This window comes from Theropithecus gelada, chromosome 5, assembly GCF_003255815.1.
Source record: "Theropithecus gelada isolate Dixy chromosome 5, Tgel_1.0, whole genome shotgun sequence".
NCBI classification, from domain to species: domain Eukaryota; kingdom Metazoa; phylum Chordata; class Mammalia; order Primates; family Cercopithecidae; genus Theropithecus; species Theropithecus gelada.
In genome coordinates this window covers 5,867,683-5,891,608 of record NC_037672.1, presented here as the reverse complement: position 1 = coordinate 5,891,608, position 23,926 = coordinate 5,867,683, and the positions used below count along the sequence as shown (strand labels likewise).

The following is a 23,926-nucleotide window of genomic DNA, read 5'->3' as shown; positions in this document are numbered from 1 at the left end:
GGGGGGCTGGTGTGGAGGGAGATGGAGTTAAACCAGCGTGGTCTGGGGGTGGGGTAGCCCCTTCGGGGGGCTGGTGTGGAGGGAGATGGAGTTAAACCAGCGTGGTCTGGGGGTGGGGTAGCCCCTTCGGGGGGCTGGTGTGGAGGGAGATGGAGTTAAACCAGCGTGGTCTGGGGGTGGGGTAGCCCCTTCGGGGGGCTGGTGTGGAGGGAGATGGAGTTAAACCAGCGTGGTCTGGGGGTGGGGTAGCCCCTTCGGGGGGCCGGTGTGGAGGGAGATGGAGTTAAACCAGCGTGGTCTGGGGGTGGGGTAGCCCCTTCGGGGGGCTGGTGTGGAGGGAGATGGAGTTAGCCCAGCGTGCGCGCGTAAAGCACTCAGAAGTGCTGGGCTTGTTAGCGTCAGCCGCTGCCGCTGTTTGTTGCCGTTGGTAATAGTAAGAAGCTCTGACTGAAGCGATCTGACGTTTCTGGTCGTGACTCAAGGCTTTTACTTCCTTTTACTCCTACTTTTTGTATCTGTGCCGTTGGCAGCTTGGCAGGGCTCCTGGATTGTTCTTTGGCACTAGAGCGTGGTTTTCTGCCTTTTCCGTGGTTTCAGGTCTGAGGGGAGAGAAAGCTAGTGGCGCAGAGTAACAAGGGCTGCCCTTCTCCGGCAGTCCCTGTGCACCAGAGGCTGTGACGTCGCCTCATTCCTTCCAGCCGCCCTCACGGGGTGGGGCAGGCGGGGTTTCCCATTTTGCAGATGTGGAAAGAAGGCTGAGGGATTTGAAGTGAGTACCTTGCCCGAGGTCATCGCTGGTGGTTGGTGGATCTGAATTTGCTTCCAGAGCTGTTTGGCTGCAGAGGCCACACCTAAGCCGTGTAGGACTCAGGCTTTCCCCTCTAAAACTGCACACCTGTGGGTTTGAGTGTATTCACAGATGATGTTGGGCCTGCTCAGGGCGGCAGACTGGAAGGAGTCCTGCAGGCCCAGCCTTGCTGGCTGTATGCGTCAGGCAGGTCACTTCACTTTGAACCTCAGTTACGCTGTCTGTAAAATGGGTGACACTTACCAAGCAGATTGCTATGAAGACAAAATGAGTCCACATGCACAGAGCACACAGAAGCCGACAGACATGGGCATCCACATCCTGCCACGGCTGATTTTGGGCCCAACATCTCTGGCCTTGGTATACATTTCACCAGACCAGGCTCAGCAGATAAGTAGCACCTCATGGGGTATGTGTTACTAATTCTTGTTAAAATACAGCATGCTTCAGAATCTTAACACACAGCTTTTGGCTGATTTCCTATGAAACTGGTGACTTTGACATTCAGGTGCTAGACTCGAAGCTTCATGAGGGCCAGTGTTGTGTTAGGTCACGACTGTGTACCCCGTATAGTGTAGATGCTCAGATGCTTGAATCCAGCAAGGAATGAGTCCGTGTTTTCAGTTTCTGGTAAGTGGAAGTAATTTTAGAATTGTAATGAAACCGTGTTAAGCCACAGTAGACAGTGTTAAGACATGTGACCATGCACATCCAGGTGTACAGAAACCGCCCCTCCCAACTGCTGCTTGGTGCACATCCTTCTCATAGCCTGTGTATTTTGAGGAAATAATCTATTTCTTTCTACTTTTTAGAGGCCTTTCTGGCTAAGAGAATAATTGCTTGCTGCATAATTTCACCGATAACACCCCTCTTGACAGCTAGTGTCCCTGAAATTCTTTTAGCAATTTCTTACCACCTCATGACAAACATGAAATCTTAGGTTAACGCTACCTTTCTTTGTCCTGTCTTCTCAATGAGATTATCTTCCCTTCAGGGGCAGTCCTGAGAGCCTTGTCTGTAATATCTTGTTAGTTTTCTGTAATTATCTTAAATGATTGTGGTTTTGATTTTGCACAGAGCGAAGTACCCACACGTTATTTCAGAAGCACCAACTTGTTCGGCTCTCCTGAGTTCTTCTGGCTGGGCGTTTGGAATGTGGGTCACCAGGTGTGACTGAGCTCTTGTGGTTGCAGTGCGTGGGTGAACCGGTGACCCAGTGGTGTGGAGGCTGCTCTTAGATTTCCAGGGCATGGCAAAACTATTTACATAACAATTTGCAGTGGTGGCTTCCCAGTGGCCATGATAATAATCAGTTAAAATTTACAGTGTCCAGAAGACAGAACACATGCCTCTTACCCAGGAGACAGGAGACCTGAGGCAGCGTTTGATGATGAGATCCTTTACTATTTCCCCACCAGCGAGGGAAGCGCACAGTCATGTCATAAAGCAGTGGTCTCAACTTTGGAACTCTAAGACCCCTTTAGGTTGGGCGCAATGGCTCACATCTGTAATCCCACCACTTTGGGAGGCTAAAGCAGGTGGATCACCTGAGGTCAGGAGTTCAAGACTAGCCTGGCCAACATGGTGAAAACCCGTCTGTACTAAAAATACAAAAAATTAGCCAGCCGTTGTGGTGGGCGCTCCTGGTCCCAGCTACTTGGGAAGCTGAGGCAGGAGAATTGCTTGAACCAAGGAGGTGGAGGTTGCAGTGAGCCAAGATCACGCCACTGCACTCCAGCCTGGGCGACAGAGCGAGACTCCATCTCCAAAAAGACCCCTTTAGTCAGCGGCTTTTCCTTCTGAATAGCAGGAAAGATTTTCGGTGAATTGTCCTCGAAATTGGCTTAAAAGAGTTTCATGACAGAACAACTTTCTTGCGTTCTGAGGACTTCATTCTATCTGAATGGACCTGGAGTCATCCTGGTTTCTTTGTCCTAGGAATATGAAGACAAGGCTGGAAGACCTAGCAAGCCACCCTCTCCAAAGCAGAATGTGAGGAAGAATCTTGACTTTGAACCACTTTCCACCACCGCACTCATCCTCGAGGACAGACCAGCGTGAGTTTAAGAAGAATCTCTGTAGAGTGTTTGCTTTAGGAAATAAGTACAGCTTGCTAAGCACCTTTTTGTTAGAGAAGAACTAGGGTCAGAAAGGGAAGACGAATAAGCCAGAATTACTTCTTACTCCCTATATTAACATGTGTTCTGTAATGATAGTAAATGACCAATTTGGAAAACTGTCCTGTAGCATAGAAGTTTTGACCAGGATTTTCCACGCAGGTGATTTTTCTTTTTTACTTTAGCATTTAAAAATAAGTTGTCGGCTGGGCGCAGTGGTTTACGCCTGTAATCCTAGCACTTTGGGAGGCCGAGGCGGGTGGATCGCTTGAGGTCTGGAGTTCGAGACCAGCCTGGCCAACATGGTGAAGCCCTGTCTCTACTAAAAATACAAAAAATAGCCAGGTGTGGTGGCGGGCGCCTGTAATCCCAGCTACTCGGGAGGCTGAGGCAGGAGAATCACTTGAACTGGGAGGCAGAGGTTGTGGTGAACCGAGATCCACTCCAGCCTAGGCAGCAAGAGCAAAACTCCATCTCAAAAAAAAAAAGAAACAGGGTGTCTTCTACTGTTAATTCTTATCCTTGAAAATTTGTGTTGGGGAGAGAAATGGAGGACTGGAAAGTTAGAGGCCATCAGGAAAAGACTCTGCCCTTTGAAGACCAGTCATTTTCATGCTCTGAAAGGTGAACGGGCGGACTCTCCTGCAGCAAGTGATGGTTGTTTAAAATGTCCCAGTGAATGTGGATCCTGTTGTGTGAGGGACACAGGCAGCCAGACACTCCTACCCTCCCTTTACCCCAGTGCCAGTACAGTCACAAGCACGCTTCTGAAAGAGAGCACGAATTGCATTTTTTTAATGGGTTTTGAAGGTATGCCAAGGTGCTTAGAACTAAGGTGCACATCTGTATATGTAAAAAGACAAATGAACCATGTAGCTAGTACAAAATCTTTTCACTTTAAAAATCTGGTCAGGAAATGTCGTCATACATACATGTAACAAATGCTGTTAGAGCGCCCTGCTTCAAGAATTAAGTGTTCACAGTTATTAGGGTATTGCAGTCAAATCAAAGTTTCTTTGGAGTGTGGGGTGAAAATATACCAAAAGATTAAGTGTTTATTACTGTTGCAGTTGTGGATAATTGTTACTTTCTTCCTGCTAATCTTTATCATTCTTTTTTTTTTTTCTTTTTTTCTTTTTCTTTTGAGACGGAGTCTCACTCTGTTGCCCAGGCTGGAGTGCAGTGGCGTGATCTTGGCTCACTGCAACCTCTGCTTCCTGGGTTCAAGTGATTATCCTGCCTCAGCCTCCCGAGTAGCTGGGACTAAAGGCACGTGCCACCATGCCCGGCTAATTTTTGTATTTTTCAGTAGAGACAGGGTTTCACTGTGTTAAATCAGGATGGTCTTGATCTCCTGACCTCGTGATACGCCTGCCTCAGCCTCCCAAAGTGCTGGGATCGCAGGCGTGAGCCACTGTGCCTAGCCCATTCATTTGTTTTATAGTGAACTTGTTTTTGTAAGAAAGTATTATAAAAGCTGGTATAAGAACTGTGTAATCTTAAAAAAATGAGTGTTCAGTGTTTGAGCTTTCTATGTTTTAGGAAATTATGTTTCAGGTTTTTTTCTCAAAGACTTTTATGTGGTATTTATAATGGTGAAAACTCATTTCTTTCCTATCAAGAAATCTCCCAGCAAAACCAGCTGAAGAAGCTCAGAAGCACAGACAGCAGTATGAAGAAATGGTGGTTCAGGCCAAAAAGCGAGGTAATGGAGTTCACACTTGCTGGGTTAGATCAGGCAGCACAGGATTTGTGTCCTTCTGGTTATTTTCTTTTCACTATTTAGAGTCATAGAACCTGAACTTCAGACCTTGAATTTGTAGTCTTCCAAAAAAAAAAAAAATGCATGTGGAAGGCCCCCACAAGTGAAAACGGGGCCGCAGGGTGGCATGGGTGGGCCACAGGGACTCGGGGATGTTGAGGCAGGCAGAGAGGAGAAGCGGTGAGACTGCAGGATTTGCTGGGAGCCTCCCAAGGAGGCCTCTCTCATCCTAGAAGCCCCCTGAGGCTGTCCTGGGTGGGCTGTAAAGCCCCAGGCTTTGGAGCGGGGTGCCTGTGTCTCTCGTGGAAGGTTACTATCCGTTCCTGGTAGCTTTATTCAAGAGAAAAGCACTTTGAACTGACATGAGAAAAGTGACTGTGTACGATAGACCTACCAGACTACAGAAGGTTTCAGCCATCAGTGATATGTACACTTCTTTCCCTCTCTGGGTTGTTTTGTTAAATTTCCAAGAAGATGTTTTGATAAAATTCCTTGCAACACTTAAACTCTTTTTCTAGGAGATTTTAAAAATATATAACATGGATGTGAGGCCAATTTGGCTGTCATATCTGTCACTCCATTGATCACCAGGGTTGATTTGGCTGATCTGCTAGCTAGCCCGGTGTCCCCTTCCCCACTGGCACTCCATGTGGGTCCCTCCTGAAGCTGTGTGTTTGGTCAAAGAGAATGACCATCCCCGATAGAGGACCGGTCTTCAGTCAGGGTGTATGAGTAGCTGCACTCCCCTGCTGGAGCCTCCAGACAGGCTCCATTTGTAGGAGAATGTACAGTCGTCAGGCTTCCAAGACTCCAGACACATCCAAATGAGGCACTGCATGTGGCAGTCTGCCTTTCTAAAAATAAAAATAAAAAAGACCAGGCACGGTGGCTCACGCCTGTAATCACGGCACTTTGGGAGGCCAAGGAGGGTGGATCACCTGAGGTCAGGAGTTCGAGACCAGCCTGACCAACATGGAGAAACCCTGTCTCTACTAAAAATAAAAAATTAGCCAGGTGTGGTGAAGCATGCCTGTAGTCCCAACTACTCAGGCGGCTGAGGCAGGAGAATCTCTTGAACCCGGAAGGTGGAGGTTGCAGTGAGCCGAGATCATGCCACTCAGCACTCCAGCCTGAGCGACAGGCTGAAAAAATAAATAAATAAATAAAAATATATAACAATGTGGTGTATATGTACAGTGGAATAATATTTGGCCTTAAAAAGGAAGGAAATTCTGGCACATGCGGCCACATGAAGGAATCTTGAAGATACCTTAAGTGAAACCAGTCAATCCAAACAGGACAAATGATGTATAATCCACCTCTGTGCGGCCCCTAGAGCAGTCCAGCTCACAGACAGAGGGTCGAATGGTGGGTGCCAGGGGCTGGGGAGACAGGGAGTGGGGAGTTAGTGTTTGATGAGGACAGTTTCATTTGGGCCAATGAGAAAGTTCTGGTGATGGATGGTGGTGTGGTTGTGCAGTCGGAATGTTCTTAATGCCACTGAACTGTATAGTTAAAATGGTAAATTTGACCACACACACAAAGAGTATATGTAAACTAAATGCATGGTATTTCTCAAAGTTGCTATTTGTAGATTAAGAGTAATGCTCAAGGCTGGGTGTGGTGACTCACACCTGTAATCCCAGTACTTTGGGAGGCCAAGGCAGGCGGTCAGGGGTTTGAGACCAGCCTGACCAACATGATAAAACCCCATCTCTACTAAAAATACAAAAATTACCTGGGCGTGGTGGTGGGTGCCTGTAATCCCAGCTACTCAGGAGGCTGAGGCAGGAGAATCACTTGAACCTGGGAGGCGGAGGTTTCAGTGAGCCAAGATTGTGTCACTGCACCGCACCCTGGGTGACAGAACAAGACGTCAAAAAAAAAAAAAAAAAAAAAAAACAGTAACGTTCGAGCTGTTGGAGTCAGCATGGAGCCTGCATTTGGAAGGGGATAGGGCTGGGAGCACAGGAGGGGCTTCTAGTAATGTTCGGTTGTTTTGATCAGGATGGTAGTTTCAGGGATTTTTCTGTTTTGTAGTAACTGAATCATGTTCTTTTTTTTTTTTTTTCTTTTTGAGAGAGAGTCTCGCTCTGTTGCCCAGGCTGAAGTGCAATGGTGCTATCTCGCCTCACTGCAACCTCTGTCACCTGGGTTCAAGCAGTTCTCCTACCTCAGCCTCCCAAGTAGCTGGGACTACAGGCCCCTGCCATCACGCCCAGCTAATGTTTGCATTTTTAGTAGAGATGGGATTTTACCAGTTTGGCCAGGCTGGTCTCGAACTCCTGACCTCAGGTGACCCGCCCTTCTTGGCTTCCCAAAGTGCTGGGATTACAGACGTGAGCCCCTGCGCCTGGTCAGCTGAATCATATTCTTCTTTGTGTACTTTCCTGTATAGATGTTACACTTTGCAAGCTTATTAAAGGGTGGATAATGCCTGACCTTCTGGAGTCTGTCTGGTGCAAAGTGAGCCCTGGAGCTGATGCTCGCTCTGCTTCAGGGCCGTTTTCCTGGTGTGTTTGCAGTGTGACAGGAAAATCACCTTGCCTGGAAATGGTCCATATCAGTTAGTAGATCGTTGTTTTTCTAAATTGTGATTTCTAGAGCTGAAAGAAGCCCAGCGGAGGAAGAAGCAGCTGGAAGAAAGATGTAGAGTCGAGGAAAGCATTGGAAACGCTGTGCTCACCTGGAATAATGAGATCTTACCTAACTGGGAAACAATGTAAGACATGGCTGTGGGTGCGGCTGAACTGCAGGGCATTTCTGTCTAGAATCTGTGGGCCACAGCCTTGGTCGTCATAGCCAGCAGTGACACCCTGGATGCAGCGCGTTGAAGTTGCGTCATCTTCCTTCCCTCTACGCTGGAGGGGTAGAGACTGTGATAATCTCTTCTCCTCCCTTCCAGTTCACCTTCTTCTCATCTCCTGAGCCAGCTTCTAAAGCATGAGTTGGTGTCACCTCCCTTAACCTAGAATTTCAGTAACTTCCTGTGACTCTCAGTACACAGTTTGAACCCTTAGCTTAGCGGGCAACACCCTTACTGAGGTGGCCTTCCTTCCTCGGCAGCCTCACCCTCGGATGCCTCTCCTTCACTTGGACAGAGCCCTCTCCCTAGGGAGCCCTCCATAGGTGTTGCTGCTTTTAAACCTGGGGCCTCACATGTTCCAGGCCCTGTGCCCAGAATGCTCTTGTCCTGTACCTCCTCAGCCAGCTAACTCCTGTGTGCTCTCCAAAGCTCAGGGAAGACTTTGCTGCACCTACCCTGACTGTAGGGCCCTGTGGTTCTCTGTCCTCACAGCCGTCTGTTTAGGCCTCTGTGTTCCTCTCTTGGAGGATAGTGACCCCAGTGTCCAGTAGAGTGCACCTGGCAGTCTGGCAGCTGCTGCCGTCTTTACATCTGAGGGGCAGCTGTGGATCTTGTTTTTATTCTCGTGTTCAGAACAGTGGGGGCCAGTGTGCAGGCGGAAGTCCCAGGGCTGCACACAGAGACATTTGGGGAGCTTGGATGCCAGCTTCTCTTCTACTGTCATCCCACATGTCAGCACTGCAGGGGTCACACGGCCCTTCTCAGGGTCTCCACTAGGAAAATATGCTCAGAGCATTCTTTTTAAGGCAGTGTCCTCAAAAGGGTTGATGCTGTCAGGAAATGCTTTATACCCGTTCTCACAGGGGATCTAGTAACAAGAACAGAGGTTCTCAGAATGCTTACTGCTCCCACCGAGGAAGACCACTCTGGTCCATCCTACAGGGCTCTGGGTTGGATGTGGTCTGAATGCATTGCATACAGACCTGCAGCAGCTCCCGTTGACTGCACACAGACGCTGCCTGGCACTGTTCTGGGTGCTTTTGTACTTTATCTCACTTCATCCTCACAGTAGCCCTTGGGTGTAGGTTTCATCATCTTGACTTTCAAGAGGACAGTGTAGGTTTAGAGAGGACAGATGATTTGTCCAGATTCCGCAGGTAAGAATGGAGTTAGGATGCAGCCTGCTTTCTGCAGCTTCATGCCTGTGCTCCCCACGATGCTGCGTTCAGAGGCACCACGTGGGCCTGGTTTGCCCAGGCTGTTGGCAGTGTGTGTTCCTTGTCCCAGCAGAGCTGAAGGACTCTGTACAGTCCAGAATGTTCTGAGTCAGCAGTTCTTCTCTGCAGTTAGAGCGTGCCAGCTCACATCTGGGCGCTGGGCCTGTATTGGCGGTGCGGCAGCCGTCTGCTGACTCTGCTGGGGTCTGCTTCTGTCTCCAGTGCTGCCGCAGTGCCGCCTGGCACTCCTCACCCACTCTCAGCTACGTGCTGTTCCTGCGGGAGGCCAGGCCATTGCTCTTTCCTGTGTTTTCTGCTCAGAAAGTCCTTCCCATCCTTCATGTGCCCAGGTCAGTCAGAACTTGGCTCCAGAGTGTGCCTGGGCCTCCGGTTCGTGGTGTCCCGTGCTGTGCTGTGCTCTTCCATACCTGCCATGGCAGCTGCCCAGCAGAAGGAGACTGTTGATTTGATCTTTACAGAGCCCTAAACTCTAAGCTGTCTGAGGGCAGGGGCTGTGCCTGCTAACAACGGTGCATCCCAGCTCTTGGTGGTTCGGGGCTAGACACGCAGGTAGGCAAATGTCTGTGTAGAACAAACTCAAACTCTTGCTTCCATTTTTGTCCAGGTGGTGCTCTAGAAAAGTTCGAGATTTATGGTGGCAGGGAATCCCTCCAAGTGTGAGAGGCAAAGTCTGGAGCTTAGCCATTGGCAACGAGTTAAATATCACCCATGGTGAGTGGCCTGCATGATCCTGGGAGTCCACCCCAGACCCTGTGTCTTCTCTCCCTTTTGCCCTGTTGGAAAGAAAGGCAACCATTGCCATGAATCTGTGTCTTTTGAGAGACCAGGAGACTGTATCCTTCGTGAGAGAGGGGCAGGCGGGAGGCCTGCGTTTAGTGCTGTGCCCTCCAGTTACCTGACAGCTCAGTGCAGGAGCCCTTGAGTAGAGGGAGCGTGGAAGACGGGGCTCAGAGCATTGGGGAGGTGCCTGAGCTTCACGGATCCAAGTCCTAGGAAGGCAAGGCTTGACTGGGAAGTGAGTGTGGAAAGGGCAGGTGGTTCTTGCTGTGAGGGTGTTTGTTGTACTGGGGTGTCTGTTGGTATTTTGTGGGATTGATTTCAGGCAGCCTTGGAGGGGACAACATACTGTTCTGGGACTGGGGTCCTTGGGGCTCTGGGGGTTTGTCAGCTGGGTGAAAACCATGCTCAGTGATCTCTCGCTGTATTGCATCTACGCGGTTTGCATGTACACCTCCTCCCTCAGACTGAATTCGCTTCCCCACATGTCCCGAGCACTCTGCAGCGTGTCCAGTGTGTAATAGGTGCCGTGAGCCCACAGTCTTCAAATCAAGTGATTAATACTGGCAGCCATTCTTTTCACTTCTGCCTCCCTGCCTGCATTCTGAGTTGTGGAAAGACGGGGCTGCCTTCATGCTCTTTCTGGGGCCTCGGACCTGCCTGGGGAGTTGATGATGTGGTTTTTATGCTCATGAAGGCCTCGAGTTTAAACAGTTGGTTGGTATCTTCGCTCTCTAGTTGGGGTTTTGATTGTTGTTCTTGACAGGTCAGCTTAGCCTCATCCCAGGCAGGGTCTCCCCTCGCGGAGCATCAGCCGGCTGGCTGGTGACTGGCTTCTGTGCGGTGCAGTCCTACAGAGGAACGTGGGGGCCCAGAACTCCCTCTTTTGGCTAAATTCATACCTACCAAAACTTTGTTTTAACTTGTCTGTGTGAGAAGATGAGTAACATTTAACTTGTGGAAATGGTTTTTTAAAAGCATCCTCAGAAGTTGAGGTTTGGAGAAATTACTGAGCATTTGTTTCTAAACTCTGTCTCTGCAGATTGGATGGAATGCACAGTCCTTTGTGTGTGCGTTTAATTTGTGCTTCTCACGGATGCCTGGGTGGATTTTATTTAAATTAAAACCTATGGACCATATTGTTTTGGATTGGGCAAAACCGCTGATGAATCAATTACATGTTTAGACACGAGTCTTAGACATTTGTCCGAACCTTGGTATTGGCTCGATTTGTGTTCATTGTGTCCGTCTTGTATTGTGAGCCGGGCAGTGTCAGTGGCCCCCACTAGCACTGGTGCTCAGGAAGCTGGGCCCTCACCTGCTGTGCTCTCTGCCTTTTCACCCTCACCCAGCCTAGGTCTCTGCATGTGGCAGGCCCTTAAGAAATGCCTGCCGTGTGAATGAATGCCGCCTTATTGGGTCCTGCTTAATCTCGGTTTTACTACATCTCCCAGCCAGTGTAAGAACACAAACTTGATTGCTGAGTACCAACCATCATATTAGGTTCTTTACTTATGGATCTTATTTAATATCAACAGTGCGACCTTGACCTCATTTTCCTCTAGAGAAGGCTCAGCATCCTGGAAAGGCTGGGACTGTGCCCAGGTCTCTGGCTCTTGTGTGTGGGGCCAGGACTCTGATCCTAGCCCAGGCTAATCCTAAAGCCCGTGTTCTGACTTGGAGAGCCCCAAAGTTTTGCTCTTGTGGTTGTACAATTGGAAACTTAGTGAAAGTCAACCTAATAGTACTATTAAAACTTCACTTTTAGGGCCTCAGTCAGTCTTGTGCTTTGACATTGGAGCAGGGGGTCTGGGAATAAGGTGTGGTAGCCGTCCGGCCTCCAGCATTCCCCAGATACACACCCGTAAAACCATGGGGGAGAATCCTAAAACTCTTGACACTTTGACCATTGAATCCCGAGGCTGGTAGCCTGTGTGACTTAACTGTCAAATGTCTCACTTGGGAAGTGATTCCCTGGTGGCCATGGCCACACAATGGTATTCATCCACCTTTGGCCAAAATGACCAAAGCTTGGCCTGCCTCCTAGAGGCCGACAGCAGGTGGAAGTGCCACCAGGTGCATGAGGCACCAGCGCAGAGCAGTGTGGGATTGTCCTGGGAGCATGTGTGCTGACTTACTGCTTTAGACACTGATACTATAATAGTGAAACTAGAATTTGGATTACATTTTAATAAAACAGTGTACACTGCCCAGAAGGCAGATATGCTCTGCTCCATTTTCCAAAAGTAATCATGGGAAAAATAAAGTGCTCAAAATTCCATGGGTAGCTGCAATTAAAGTCTCAGTGATAGACTAGTGATTGCGTGTAACCCGAGACATCTGGGAGCTGATCAGGACCATCAGAGCCAGAGTGGTGGCAGGTGCAGCGGCTCACGCTTGTCATCCCATCACTTGGGGAGGTTGCGGTGGGGGAAATCACCTGAGGTCAGGAGTTTGAGACCAGCCTGGCCAACGTGGCCAAATCCCATCTCTACTAAAGAAAAAAAAAAAAAAGTCACCGGGCGCGGTGGCGTGCACCTGTAATCCCACCTATTCAGGAGGCTGAGTCAAGAAAATCGCTTGAATCCAGGAGGCAGAGGTTGCAGTGAGCCGAGATCGCGCCACTGCACTCCAGCCTGGGTGACAGAGCAAGACTCCATCTCGGAAAAAAAAAGAAAAAGCCAGACAACCAGGGAGCACCTGAGACTGGGCTGTGTCGGGGAACAGGGCGCTGAGAAGGAGCTCTGTGGGTTCAGCCTTCACACTTGTCCTTGAAAGAAGAATGGGGCATGGATATACCCATGGAGGTCTGTGTATGCTAGTGAAGTCGCCTTGTTTAACTATTACCAAACCACCCAAAGAGGCTGTCACAAAAATAAGTTGTAAATATGGGGATTTGGAGGCTGTCGTGAGCCTTCTCTGCCAGCAAGAGTCCTGTGTTTTGCAGCTTCTGTGTATTCCTGGGATCTCCCCCACCCCTACTCTACTGCCAGGCAGCAAGACGAGGAGGCCTCTGCCAGGTGGGGGCAATTGCATCATGTCCTTACTTGAAACCCGATGATTTTCTGCTGGTCCCTCCTTCCCTCCCTCGGTCAGTGAGACATTCATTGATTGGGTTGCTCTGTGTCAGTTCCAGTGCTGTGTGTTTTGGATACAGAGGGAGGGAGAGAGCTTGACCGTCTTGCCCCAGGGATCTTGCGGTCTGGGAGAGGCAGTAGACAAGTCACAAAGACCACAACAAGGCAGTTTTGTGGTTGGGTTGTGTCATAGAAGTAAACAGTGGTGATGTGTGTAATCTTTCTCTGTTTAAGGCTGTGTCTTTAAACAATAAAATTACTTTCAGGCCACGTTGGGGGGAATTGTTTAAGTAGCCTACGAAGTGTGCATTAAGCCTATTATAGTTGAACTTAAGTATTTGAAGGAAATAGTACTGTGTTCTGTGGTGTTTTGATGAAAAATACTCACATGTGCACATAACACTTACCCAGAGGCTTTTCTTCCAGAGCTCTTTGACATCTGTCTTGCCCGAGCCAAGGAGAGGTGGCGGTCCCTTAGCACGGGAGGCTCTGAAGTGGAGAATGAAGGTAGAGTCTCTTCCAAAACCAGCGGGCTGCTGTGCTCAATTGTGTTTGTCATTCTTTATTACATAGTGAAGAAAATTGACTTAACCACGGTTGAGAGTGATGTGGATTCATAAAAAGCTCCACGAGAAAAGGGTTTTTTGTTTTGTTTTGTTTTTTAAAGCAAAAATTAAAGGTAAAAAGCTTTTATAAGAAATTGGCCGAGTGTGGTGGCTCACGCCTGTAATCTCAGCACTTTGGGAGGCCAAGGTGGATGGATCACCTGAGGTCAGGAGTTCGAGACCAGCCTGGCCAACATGGCGAAACCCTGTCTGTACTAAAAATACAAAAATTAGGCTGGGTGCAAGGGCTCACGCCTGTAATCCCAGCACTTTGGGAGGCTGAGGTGGGTGGATCACGAGGTCAGGAGTTCACGACCAGCCTGGTCAACATGGCGAGACCTCGTCTCTACTAAAAATATAAAAATTAGCCAGGCGTGGTGGTGGGTGCCTGTAATTCCAACTACTCTGGAGGCTGAGGCAGGAGAATCACTTGAACCCGGGAGGTGAAGGTTGCAGTGAGCCAAGATTGTGCCACTGCATTCCAGCCTGGGTGGTAAGAGTGAGACTCTGTCTCAAGAAAAAACGAAAATTAGCTGGGCTTGGTGGTGTGCACCTGTAATCCCAGCTACTTGGGAGGCTGAGGCAGGAGAATCGCTTGAACGCTGGAGGTGGAGGTTGCAGTGAGCCAAGATCTCACCATTGCACTCCAGCCTGGGTGACAGAGCAAGACTCCCTCTTAAAAAAAAAGAAAGAGGCCGGGCGCGGTGGCTCAAGCCTGTAATCCCAGCACTTTGGGAGGCCGAGACGGGTGGATCACAAGGTCAGGAGATCGAGACCATCCTGGCTAACACGGTGAAACCCCGTCTCTACTAAGAAATACAAAAAACTAGCCGGGCGAGGTGGCGGGCGCCTGTAGTCCCAGCTATTCGGGAGGCTGAGGCCGGAGAATGGCGTGAACCCGGGAGGCGGAGCTTGCAGTGAGCTGAGATCCAGCCACTGCACTCCAGCCTGGGCGACAGAGCGAGACTCCGTCTCAAAAAAAAAAAAAAAAAAAAAAAAGAAAGAATGAATTAGAACATCCCAGTTCCTGAGAGGTATTTGTGTCCTAACATGCTGGAGGGCTGGTCATAACCAGTGTCACTCCCTTTAAAGTTGTTCACGTGACTTCCAGTAGCCTGGTGTCTGGGATTAGTTGAATACTGTCTTCTAGAGGAGCTCGGAATTACAGAGACAAGAACACTGCATGTTTGCTAGATTATGCCTTTAGCATTTTCCATAACACACAAGAATGATTACTTCTGTTGGTTATTCTATTGGTTACGAAGTACATGATTTTACTGATCATTTTTACAGTCTATGTGGTATTAGAATTCAAAGAAGTATAAGACAAATTATGATTACTTGTTAGAAATACTATACACTGGCTGGGCACAGTGACTCGTGCCTATAATCCTAGCACTTTGGGAGGCTGAGGTGGGCAAATCACTTAAGGCCAGGAGTTCAAAACCAGCCTGGGCAACAAAGAAAGACCCTGTCTCTACAAAAAGATAAAAGAAAAAAGAAATATCACACGAGTATAATACCGCAATCGTTTCTACATCTAGTGATTTCCACTGAAGATGTTAAAGATGTGTGACGTGTGTGTGTGTGTGTTTATGCTTGGAGTTTCTTTGTGTTTATTCTCCTACTTGTCCTTCCTTTCCACTGATTGTTATTGGTGAGAGGTATTATGTCAGATTTTGATATCAGATGCTAGAAAATACCTAATGAATATCTGATATCTAATCTGGAATTAGCTGGTGCTATGTTCTCTAAGAAACCCTGCAATCTGTTAAATACTCTGAAGCTGCACTGTGAGTCAAGATGTGATTACGTCAGTGTGCTTCTGAAGAACTTTTTTGCGTCTTTCGTTCTTGTAAAACTTCAGAGGCTCATAATTGTCCTACATTCGTGCCCTTGAGGAATGTAATGATTTTTGGCATCTTTTGACAGATGCTGGTTTTTCAGCAGCAGACAGAGAAGCCAGTCTGGAGCTTATTAAACTGGACATTTCTAGAACGTTTCCTAATCTCTGCATTTTCCAGCAAGTAAGTAGGTGGTGACTTGTTGCTTTCAAGTATGTTTTGTCTAAAATTCATAGATGCTGAACTGCGTATATTTGTTGTCAAGTTTGAAAGGTACTTGGGTTTTTGTGGGTGTTAGGAGGTAGGGTGGATGTTACTGTTAAATACATTTAGATTTTTTAAAATAAGTAAGTGATCCTTTGCAACAAATATTTACTATGTCCATACTTGTGCTCCAAAAGATGATTCTGTCTTCCTCTTGAGATACATGTCTCGGGGCCCTCTGGTCTGAGAGGGTGGCCATGGCTCTGTCTCCTGGCGCTTTCCTGGACACTCCTCTGCTCTCAGGACTGTGTGTAGCAGTCTGCGCTCAGCAAGGCCATGGCGGTGTGATGGGCTTCGGCTCAGATGAGCCCAGTGCAGTGAGCCCGTGTGAGGAAGGGAAATCCCTGGCAACCAAGGTGGGTGGTCAAGCCAGGGTGACAGGTTTCTGAGCAGGTGGACCAGGAGAACAGTACAGCTGAGGGACAGAAGCCGGCTGTGGGAGATAGGACAGGCTCCTTGGATGGCAGGAAGAGCAGAGTGGAACCTCCTTGTGGGCATCTGAGCGCAGGACAGGGCTGCCAGCAGTAGGTTGTGGGGTTATCTGAGCTGAACTCTTTAGAGACCTTCTATTCTTTGAGCCGGCAGACATTGATCTGGGGGTCTTTTGACCCATTTCTTGTCTATAACGGGTTTTTGCGGCAGGGGGGCAGTTCTTGCAGAATACCTCTGCACCTGTCCCTCATCTGTTCTCACTGCCTTTACTCAGTCAGGTTCTCGTCTTTGTGGATTTCCATGTGGGTCTTCAGAAATTTTTTCAGAAGAGGAAAGAGAGGGAATCTACAAAGCTACCAGCAGCCTTGGTCCTGGTGTCTGGTGCGTGAGCCCGATGAACACCCCACTGGCTTGCACTAGGCAGTTGACTCAGCTGGGAGCCTGTTTCCTGGAACCCTGCTTCTCCCACAGGGCAGATTTCAGCTTCTCTGTCCTTTTCCCCCAGTTCGTCTCCATAGGCCTCAGTGCACTCCATGCTTTGCAGCCCCTGCATCGCTCTCTTGGAGCTGCTCCCGTTTCTTGCCCTTGGAGGGGAAAGACTTTCTTCCCCCAAGCCCAAAAGGCCCTTCCCCACCCTCCACCCACGGTTCACGTGCCCCTCACCCCGCTGTCCAGGAGAGGCGGCTTTCTAGAAAGGAGTTTCACCTTTGATTTCAAACAATTTGGGCTTTAATCACAGAATGCCTTCTCACTAGCTTTGGGCAGATCCGTCTTTTTGAGCCTTAGTTTGTTCATCTGTAACATAGGATGATCATACCAGCCTAACAGGGCCGTTGACAGTACTTGGCAGATAACAGTGCTTTTTGTTATTAAATCTCTTGAACGTAATTTGAAACTAAAAGAACTAAATCCAACCAGAGGTCAAAGAGCCATATCCTACCAGGTGGCGGCAGAAGTGTGTGATGGAAGAGGTGGTGGGTAGAGGCCAAAGAAGTTTCTTTCCAGGTCCAGTGTAGGGACCTCTCAGCCCTGGTAGAAGGTAGCTTAGTAACCTTTCTAATGAGCAGAAATCGAGTTTGCTAAAAAGAAAGCAAAGAACAGTTGAGGGGAAGAGTGGGGGAACTGAGATGTCCAAAAGCAGTTAAGGTCATTTATTATTTTTTCTTTTTTGAGACAGAGTTTCGCTCGTTGCCCAGGCTGGGGTGGAGTGGCACGATCTCGGCTCACTGCAACCTCCACCTCCTGGGTTCAAGCGATTCTCTTGCCTCAGCCTCCCAAGTAGCTGGGATTACAGGTTGCCCACCACCATGCCTGACCAATTTTTGTATTTTGGGGAGAGAAGGGGTTTCACCATGTTGGCCAGGCTGGTCTTGAACTCCTGACCTCATGATCAGCCCACCTCAGCCTCCCAAAGTGCTGGAAATACTTAGGTGTGAGCCACGGCGCCCGGCTGCATCATTTTTTTCATTTAAGAAATGACATTTAGCACCAAAGTGAGATGGAAGGATCGAAATTACAATGGTAGAAAACCTTTGAAGTTAAAAACATTTAGATTTAAGAGAAGTTCAGTGTGATGCTCTTATTTTCTTATTTAGCCTTGGCCTGGATAAAACTTTATTACAGTCACACTAGTCCTTAGACTGGCATTTGGTGCCACTGCAGACCCTCACCCCCACCCTAGCCCTGGATGTTGTCATTTTCACCCTCTCATTGCTGTTTTTCCTTTTGTCCCTCTGTGATGTAGAACTGTCTCTTCTTTTACTTAGCTCTTTTCACATGCTAGAATATGGTGGTCTGGGCCATGGCATTCTTTTGTAAGCCACCTGTGGTCACCTGTGGAGTGACTTCTTATCTCTCACTGTGTGTGATTTTTATTCCTTGTGTTAAATGTAGGTGCCTGGTAGACGTAGACCGTAAGTGTTTGGGACTGAACCTGTCCTTTTGTAGTATCTTCTTACATGCTAACTTCAGCATGAGGCATCTCTGCACTTTCTTATGTGCTCCATTGGGAAAAAAATTCCAACACTTTAATTTTTGGAAGCAGTTATAAGAGCAAGTGGAAATGTTAGAGGGATGGAAGAGCTGGGAGAATGTTTAAACAAAATAGTAGCCACCAGGACTTAGAAGAGTATATTTCCTCAACTTGCCATTCAGAAAACCAACAGAAACAAGGAGAGTGATAAGCCTGGGAAGAGAGGCAGAAAGGATAGTCAGGATGTGGGGCACAGTGGGAGACGACCTGAGTGACACTGAGCAGTCACCTGCCTTGAAGAGCCCCTGTATACCTGGCTCTCCTGGTGGACTTTGAAAGGGAACACAGTTATACAGCAGGAGCCAAATAAAGGATATTTGTCTGGGGTGGTGCTCCTGCCTGGCCCTCCAGCTTCTTTTCAGTGCAGTTTCATAGCGTGAGCTGCAGACTTCCCTAGCTGTGAATGGGTGATTTGTTAAATTCCATATGCATATAGAGCTGCTGGCATCATGCTTGGCGTATTTCATAATGCTGAAAATAGCAGGAGTGGCAGTGGCAGCAGTAGTAGTATCGGATGTTCTTGTGAGCACTAACAATCTTTATGCATGTGTTGTTTTTGCTGTGTTGATCCTTTTAGGGTGGTCCATATCATGACATGTTGCACAGTATTTTGGGCGCTTATACTTGTTACCGACCAGATGTGGGTTATGTAAGTGAAGTTTCTCAGTATTTTATAATATTACTATCTAAAAGGAAAGTCAGATATTGTCCAGCGCATGTTAGCTACAAATGTCAACCCAGTGCCTTCGTTTTTGCCAAGGAGTATGAAAAGTCTTGTGGTAAGTGAGTTGACTCAGTTTCCTCTTAAAGAAATTGAGTTGTCATGGCTGCTCTGGGGCATTAACCACATTTTAATCGAATGCAATTTTTATTTTTGGCATGTGGACTTTTTTCCAACATTAAATCAAAGAAGACTTAACCATGTTAAAAGCAGCAACCATTAAAACACTGCTGATACTTCTGTGGCTTCGCGGATGTGTGTGCGCACGCATGGTTTGGTCTTAAGCTTACTGAGATAGATACACGTGTGTACAGCAGCGGGACACTGGACACAGGAAAGGGCAGTATTTCAGATGCTGTGGGCCTAAGAGGGCAGGTTTAGGGTTTTCTATTTGGGGGATAGGAGCAAGGGTGGGGACTGAAGGAGAGCAGGCCAGGTGGCTGGGGTGGCAGGGTGGTGGTTCTGAGTGAGGGCAGTTCAGCGCTGGGTGGCCGGGGAGTGGGGCGGCTCTGGGGACCCTTCTAGTATGAGGGTGGTAGGTTTGTCTTTGCTAAAATGAGCGTGCTGCGGTGCCCCTGTGGCCACTGTGATTTTAACGTGCCTTTCCTTTCTCAGGTCCAGGGCATGTCCTTCATAGCGGCAGTGTTGATCTTGAACTTAGATACTGCAGATGCCTTTATTGCTTTTTCTAACCTTTTGAATAAACCCTGTCAAATGGCGTTTTTCAGAGTGGACCATGGCCTTGTGAGTATCCTCTGTGTTCGGGCCCTGGGTACTGTGTGTGTTTCAATGTCAAGAGTTGCTTACTCGTCTGTGTTTTCAGTGGAAAAACAGAATATATTTTCCCTCTGTGGAGAGATGTTTAGAGTAAGCAGCACTGCAAGGTGGAGGGTGAGTTTGAGCAGTGTATTGCATGGAAGCTTAAAAAGACCTGGTTAGTAGCCATATGTCTGGGTTTCTCAATACGTTCTCTCAGAAAAACAGTACCTGGATTTTGGAACATGTGTTCTTTCAATGAAGGAAGAAGTGTGGCTCCTGCTTAAGCACACACACTTGGTGTCAAAGTCACAGCTTGCTGGCAGTGCCCATGTTTGGACCTGTGGGGTAGAACACGTTGTAACCGAGCTGTGTTGCTGCTCATCGTCACCCTGCTTTGTGAAGCGTGCCCACACTCAGGAGAAAGGAGACACGTTGAAGACCATACTCCTTTAGTTTTTGAAAGGCAGCCATTTGTTTAGTGGACTGTTCTAGTCTTTATGACACTGCATAAGTGGGAGGTGGTAACAGTGGGGGGTGGGGCTTACGTGCCTCCCAGATAAGCCCTCTGCACCGTTCCGGTGAGGAGATGAAGCTCAGAGTGAAGGGACTCGTTCAAGGCATGCATCTGGTAAATGGAGGAGCTGAGATGTGAATCCGTTCTGGTTCCTAAGTCTTTGTTCTTTCTGTAGCATAGATGTCACCAATTTGACAAGCCCATCAGCTTTTTTTTTTTTTTTTTTTTTTTTGGGCAGAGTCTTGCTCTGTCGCCCAGGCTGGAGTGCAGTGGTGCAATCTCAGTTCACTGCAACCTCCGCTTTCTGGGTTCAAGCGATTCTCATGTCTCACCCTCCCTAGTAGCTGGGATTACAGGTGTCTGTCACCATGCCCAGCTAATTTTTTGTATTTTTAGTAGAGATGGGGTTTTGCCATGTTGGCCAGGCTGGTCTTGAACTCCTGACCTCAAGTGATCCATCCACCTTGGCCTCCCAAAGTGCTGGGATTACAGGCGTGAGCCACCGCGCCCATCCATCATTGTCGTGATTTGCTGATAATTATTACCAGTACTTCAAGACTAAAATGATCCAATAGTTTAGATCATCTAGAGAGTATTTCTTCCTTGATATCTTAAGGTTTACTGAGTATGTCTTGCTCAGATACTACATACATAAAGTATTTAGAAGCTGTTGGTAAATTTGGTAGCTGTTACTGGAACTATAAATTGGCAGAGTCCTTTTGAAAGACAACTTGGTATTAAGTATCAATAGCTGTAAATAGCATTGGTGTGCAGTTCTGCTCATAAGAATCACTTCTAAGAAAGTCATAAATGTGGACAAAGCATGCACAAAGATAGTCATGACACACTTATTTACGATTGTAAATGTGAGAATCGCTGAAAATGGGGTTAGGAGAATGTAGAATGGTCAATTAAATTTGGTAAGTGATCAGTAGTGATGCTTGCAAAGAACTGCATTGTGAGAAAGTGTTCAAGATGTTAATTTCTTCATTATCAATTCTTACATAATGTATGTAAGATAAAACATAAACTATAGTGACTATTGTATTTGACAATAAAAGGAAATAGGCCACAGAATTACTAGTGTTTATGGATTGTTGAATGATAGATTAATAGTGTTTATGTGTTTCCTAAGTTTTCTACAGTGAGTGTTTACAGATATGACTTTCATAATCAGGTAAAAACTTACCTTTCCATGAAAAGTAATGGTCAGAAACGGAAAATAAATCTTGAGGAAGCGTTTTTACTCTTGAAATAACTCATTGACACAGTATATACTGGCCTTATGTTGCTTGTGATACTAATTCCTGGAAATAATTCCTGCATGTAAATTTAATTTCATCTTTTTATAAATAAATGATTCCCATCTAAATTTCTGCTGATTTTGAAAATAAGACCCCAGCTTTCTCTTTGGAAACATGATAGAAATTGTGCTTAGGAATCGTGGCTTGTATTTTTAAGGAGAAACCATGGAGTCATAATGTTGAGTGGGGTCTTCATGACAGCAGCAGGTTTTCTCCCTGGCAGCCCTGCTGAGCTTAGGGCAGTGAAACTCTGCCGGGGGATGTCCTGTGCGCTGGAGGATGCTGAGCAGCTTCCCAGCCTCCACATCCCCGTGCCAGCAGCACCTGCTCCCAGTTGTGACGACCAGAAGTATCTCCAGACATTGACCAATGTTCCCTTAGAGGCAAAACCACTCCCTTTTGGGATCCACTGTCTACAGTACAGCCCCTCCTTCAGATGCACAGACACCAGAGTTGTGATCTGCCCCCAGGCGCCCAGCTGGCGAGCACTGGAGCAGAACTGGGCCACCATCGGATGGATGCTGCCCCTAGTCCAGTTGGAGTTATTTCTGCTGTCAGCACTGCTTCCCAGCTTTGTATGTTTCGTTTCCTTAAAAAACTGTCAACTGTTGAAAAGCAAGTTCCATAAACTACGGGCTATAACGCCCTCCTTTCCCTGTAGTGTTTCTCCCTCGTTGCATTCAAAGGTGTGCATCTGTCCGCTGGAGCGGTGCTACCCTTGACTCAGACATGAGTCGTGTAGCCCCCTGGAAGTGCTAGGGGTTGGACAAGGCGTGCATGCTTTTCCAGATACTTTTCCACAGTTCATACATTCCTGGTTTTTAGGATAGAGTGAGTCTGTACAGGCTCCACCTTTGCAGCAGGGCAGGCACAAATTCATTCCCAGTTTTACCACGAACGAAGCCTGTGCCCTTATTTGGCAAGTTCCGTAACTGCTTTGGGTTTCAGTTCCCTTTTCTATGAATTGAAGATGAGGTGTAGCCATTGATGCCATTGTGAAGATTAGAAATAGTACTTGTTTATCAGTAAGTTGCCATTCAAAATGTATTAGTAGTTACGTAAGAAGGTAATTGTTAGAATCTAAAGATATACGTGTATTGACTTTTTTGTAAACTGGAAACTTGTGCAGATAGTTTCTGAGTAAATTTCATATTATCTCCCTAGATGTTGACTTATTTTGCTGCATTTGAGGTATTCTTTGAAGAAAATTTGCCGAAACTGTTTGCCCATTTCAAGAAGAACAACCTAACTCCAGATATCTACCTAATTGATTGGTAAGACTGGCTTTTCCCTGTGTTTTCACAGCATTTCTCAACCCTTGCCTGTTCTTCACTCTCTTCTCTGCCAACTTCTTCATGGCCCGGCTGAGTCCTCATGTCCTGCTCTCCAGCCTTCCCTGATGTCCCTGCCCCTGAGTTTTATTTCCGTCAGTGCCTCCGCCTGGCCCTCCTGAATTCCCTCAAGGGGAGAGATGGTATCTTGGGCCTGTTTGTGTCCATTCGTTAAAGGACCAAGCACCAGGTCTGTGCAGGCTCTTGCCGGGTATAGAGGTGGCCTGAGGAACAAGGCCAGCGCTTGCCTGTCAGGAGCTCCTGGCTTGTGGGAGACACGTGTGTCTGTGGGCACTGTCCACGTGAGATGAGTGCTGTCTTGGAAGGCAGGAGGTCCTGGACCCAGTGCAGGGGTCGGAGTACACGGAGCGAAGGTGACCAGCACATGTGCCATTCCAGAGTCACCGGGTACTAGCCAGGTCCAGTGGGGTAGAGGCTGAAAGTAAAGGGCAGAGGACCGCAGGCGTGAGGTTGGGAGGCCAGGTCACGGTGGCTCTTAGACCTGAGCTCTGGAGCTTGGTCAGGATTGCGGGGCCGGGGGAGTGGCAGAGGCTGCTGCTTATGATGAGGGTGGGGCAGATCCAGCTGTGAGTTTTAAGTTACCTGGGAGGCAGGAGAGCCTGGGAACAGAGAGACAAATTAAGGGGGAAAAAGCCGAAGTAGGTGGAGAGAAGGCCCCATGGAAATATTGTGGGTATGTCGAGAATCTGGTCAGTTCCTGACTGCGGGTTGGGAAAGGGGTTTGCTGATGCCTTCAGCTGAGACCAAAGACAAAGGGAGAAGATTTGGCCAGGGCAGTTAGTGGATTTGTCTTCAGACGGGTGATTTTGAGATGCCTGCGGGACATGTAAGTAGAGGCGTCCTGAGACAGATACGAGGATCCTGAGAGGTCTACGCAGCAGCAGTAGGCCAGACAGGTCTTCATGCCGTGGTGAAAGGGGCTGCTAAGGATGGGGTGTGGCTGTCAGCCCAGAGAGCACCGTGTTTGAGGGCCAGGTAAGAGGGCTGGGAGACCTGTGCGTGGAAGGGAGCAGCCTCTCAGGTCACGCAGTGGGAAGAGGGTGCCTCCGGGATCCAGCAGCCCCAGCCCAAACCCAGCTTCTCCCATTATTGCCTTGTGGCCGTGGGGAAGGCTGTGAAGCCCTTCTGAGCTCCCGGTTCCTTATCTGCAGACTGCAGTGATTCACCCCACACGGTGCTGCCGGGTGACCGTGCGGCGCCACCCGACTCAGAAGGGGCTCCACAGAAGCAAAGAAGGTACTGTTCGACCAGAAAGGCATGTTCCACTAAATTGTATGGTAAATGTACAGCCACTGTGGACAGATTGCTGGCTGGTCTGGTTTTGTCGTTGCCCACTTTCTTCAGCAGAAGGGAAGGTAAAATTCAAGTATCATTTGAAAGGAAGCTGACCCCTTAGCTGAAGCAGACTTGTCTGTGCCTGTAAGAGTACGCCTTTGGGATTCTTGGTGTGTTGCTTCCGTCCTAAACCCTGGACAGTTCTCACTCTGCTGACCTTTGCCGTGAAGGCTGAGGGG

At 48.0% G+C, this 23,926-nt stretch overlaps 1 protein-coding gene across 5 annotated transcripts in view; it reads left to right on the top strand.

Moving 5' to 3' along the window:
* Nucleotides 1-23,926, top strand: part of TBC1D14 (TBC1 domain family member 14) — a 122,366-nt gene that overhangs the window by 81,769 nt on the left and 16,671 nt on the right. For all 5 annotated transcript variants that reach the window (XM_025384893.1, XM_025384892.1, XM_025384894.1 and 2 more), the window contains 9 exons: nt 2,747-2,865; nt 4,548-4,630; nt 7,292-7,409; nt 9,336-9,442; nt 13,012-13,092; nt 15,123-15,217; nt 18,340-18,411; nt 19,099-19,227; nt 22,225-22,334. In XM_025384893.1, coding sequence (XP_025240678.1) covers nt 2,747-2,865; nt 4,548-4,630; nt 7,292-7,409; nt 9,336-9,442; nt 13,012-13,092; nt 15,123-15,217; nt 18,340-18,411; nt 19,099-19,227; nt 22,225-22,334 — 914 coding nt within the window. The remainder of the gene's footprint in view (nt 1-2,746; nt 2,866-4,547; nt 4,631-7,291; nt 7,410-9,335; nt 9,443-13,011; nt 13,093-15,122; nt 15,218-18,339; nt 18,412-19,098; nt 19,228-22,224; nt 22,335-23,926) is intronic.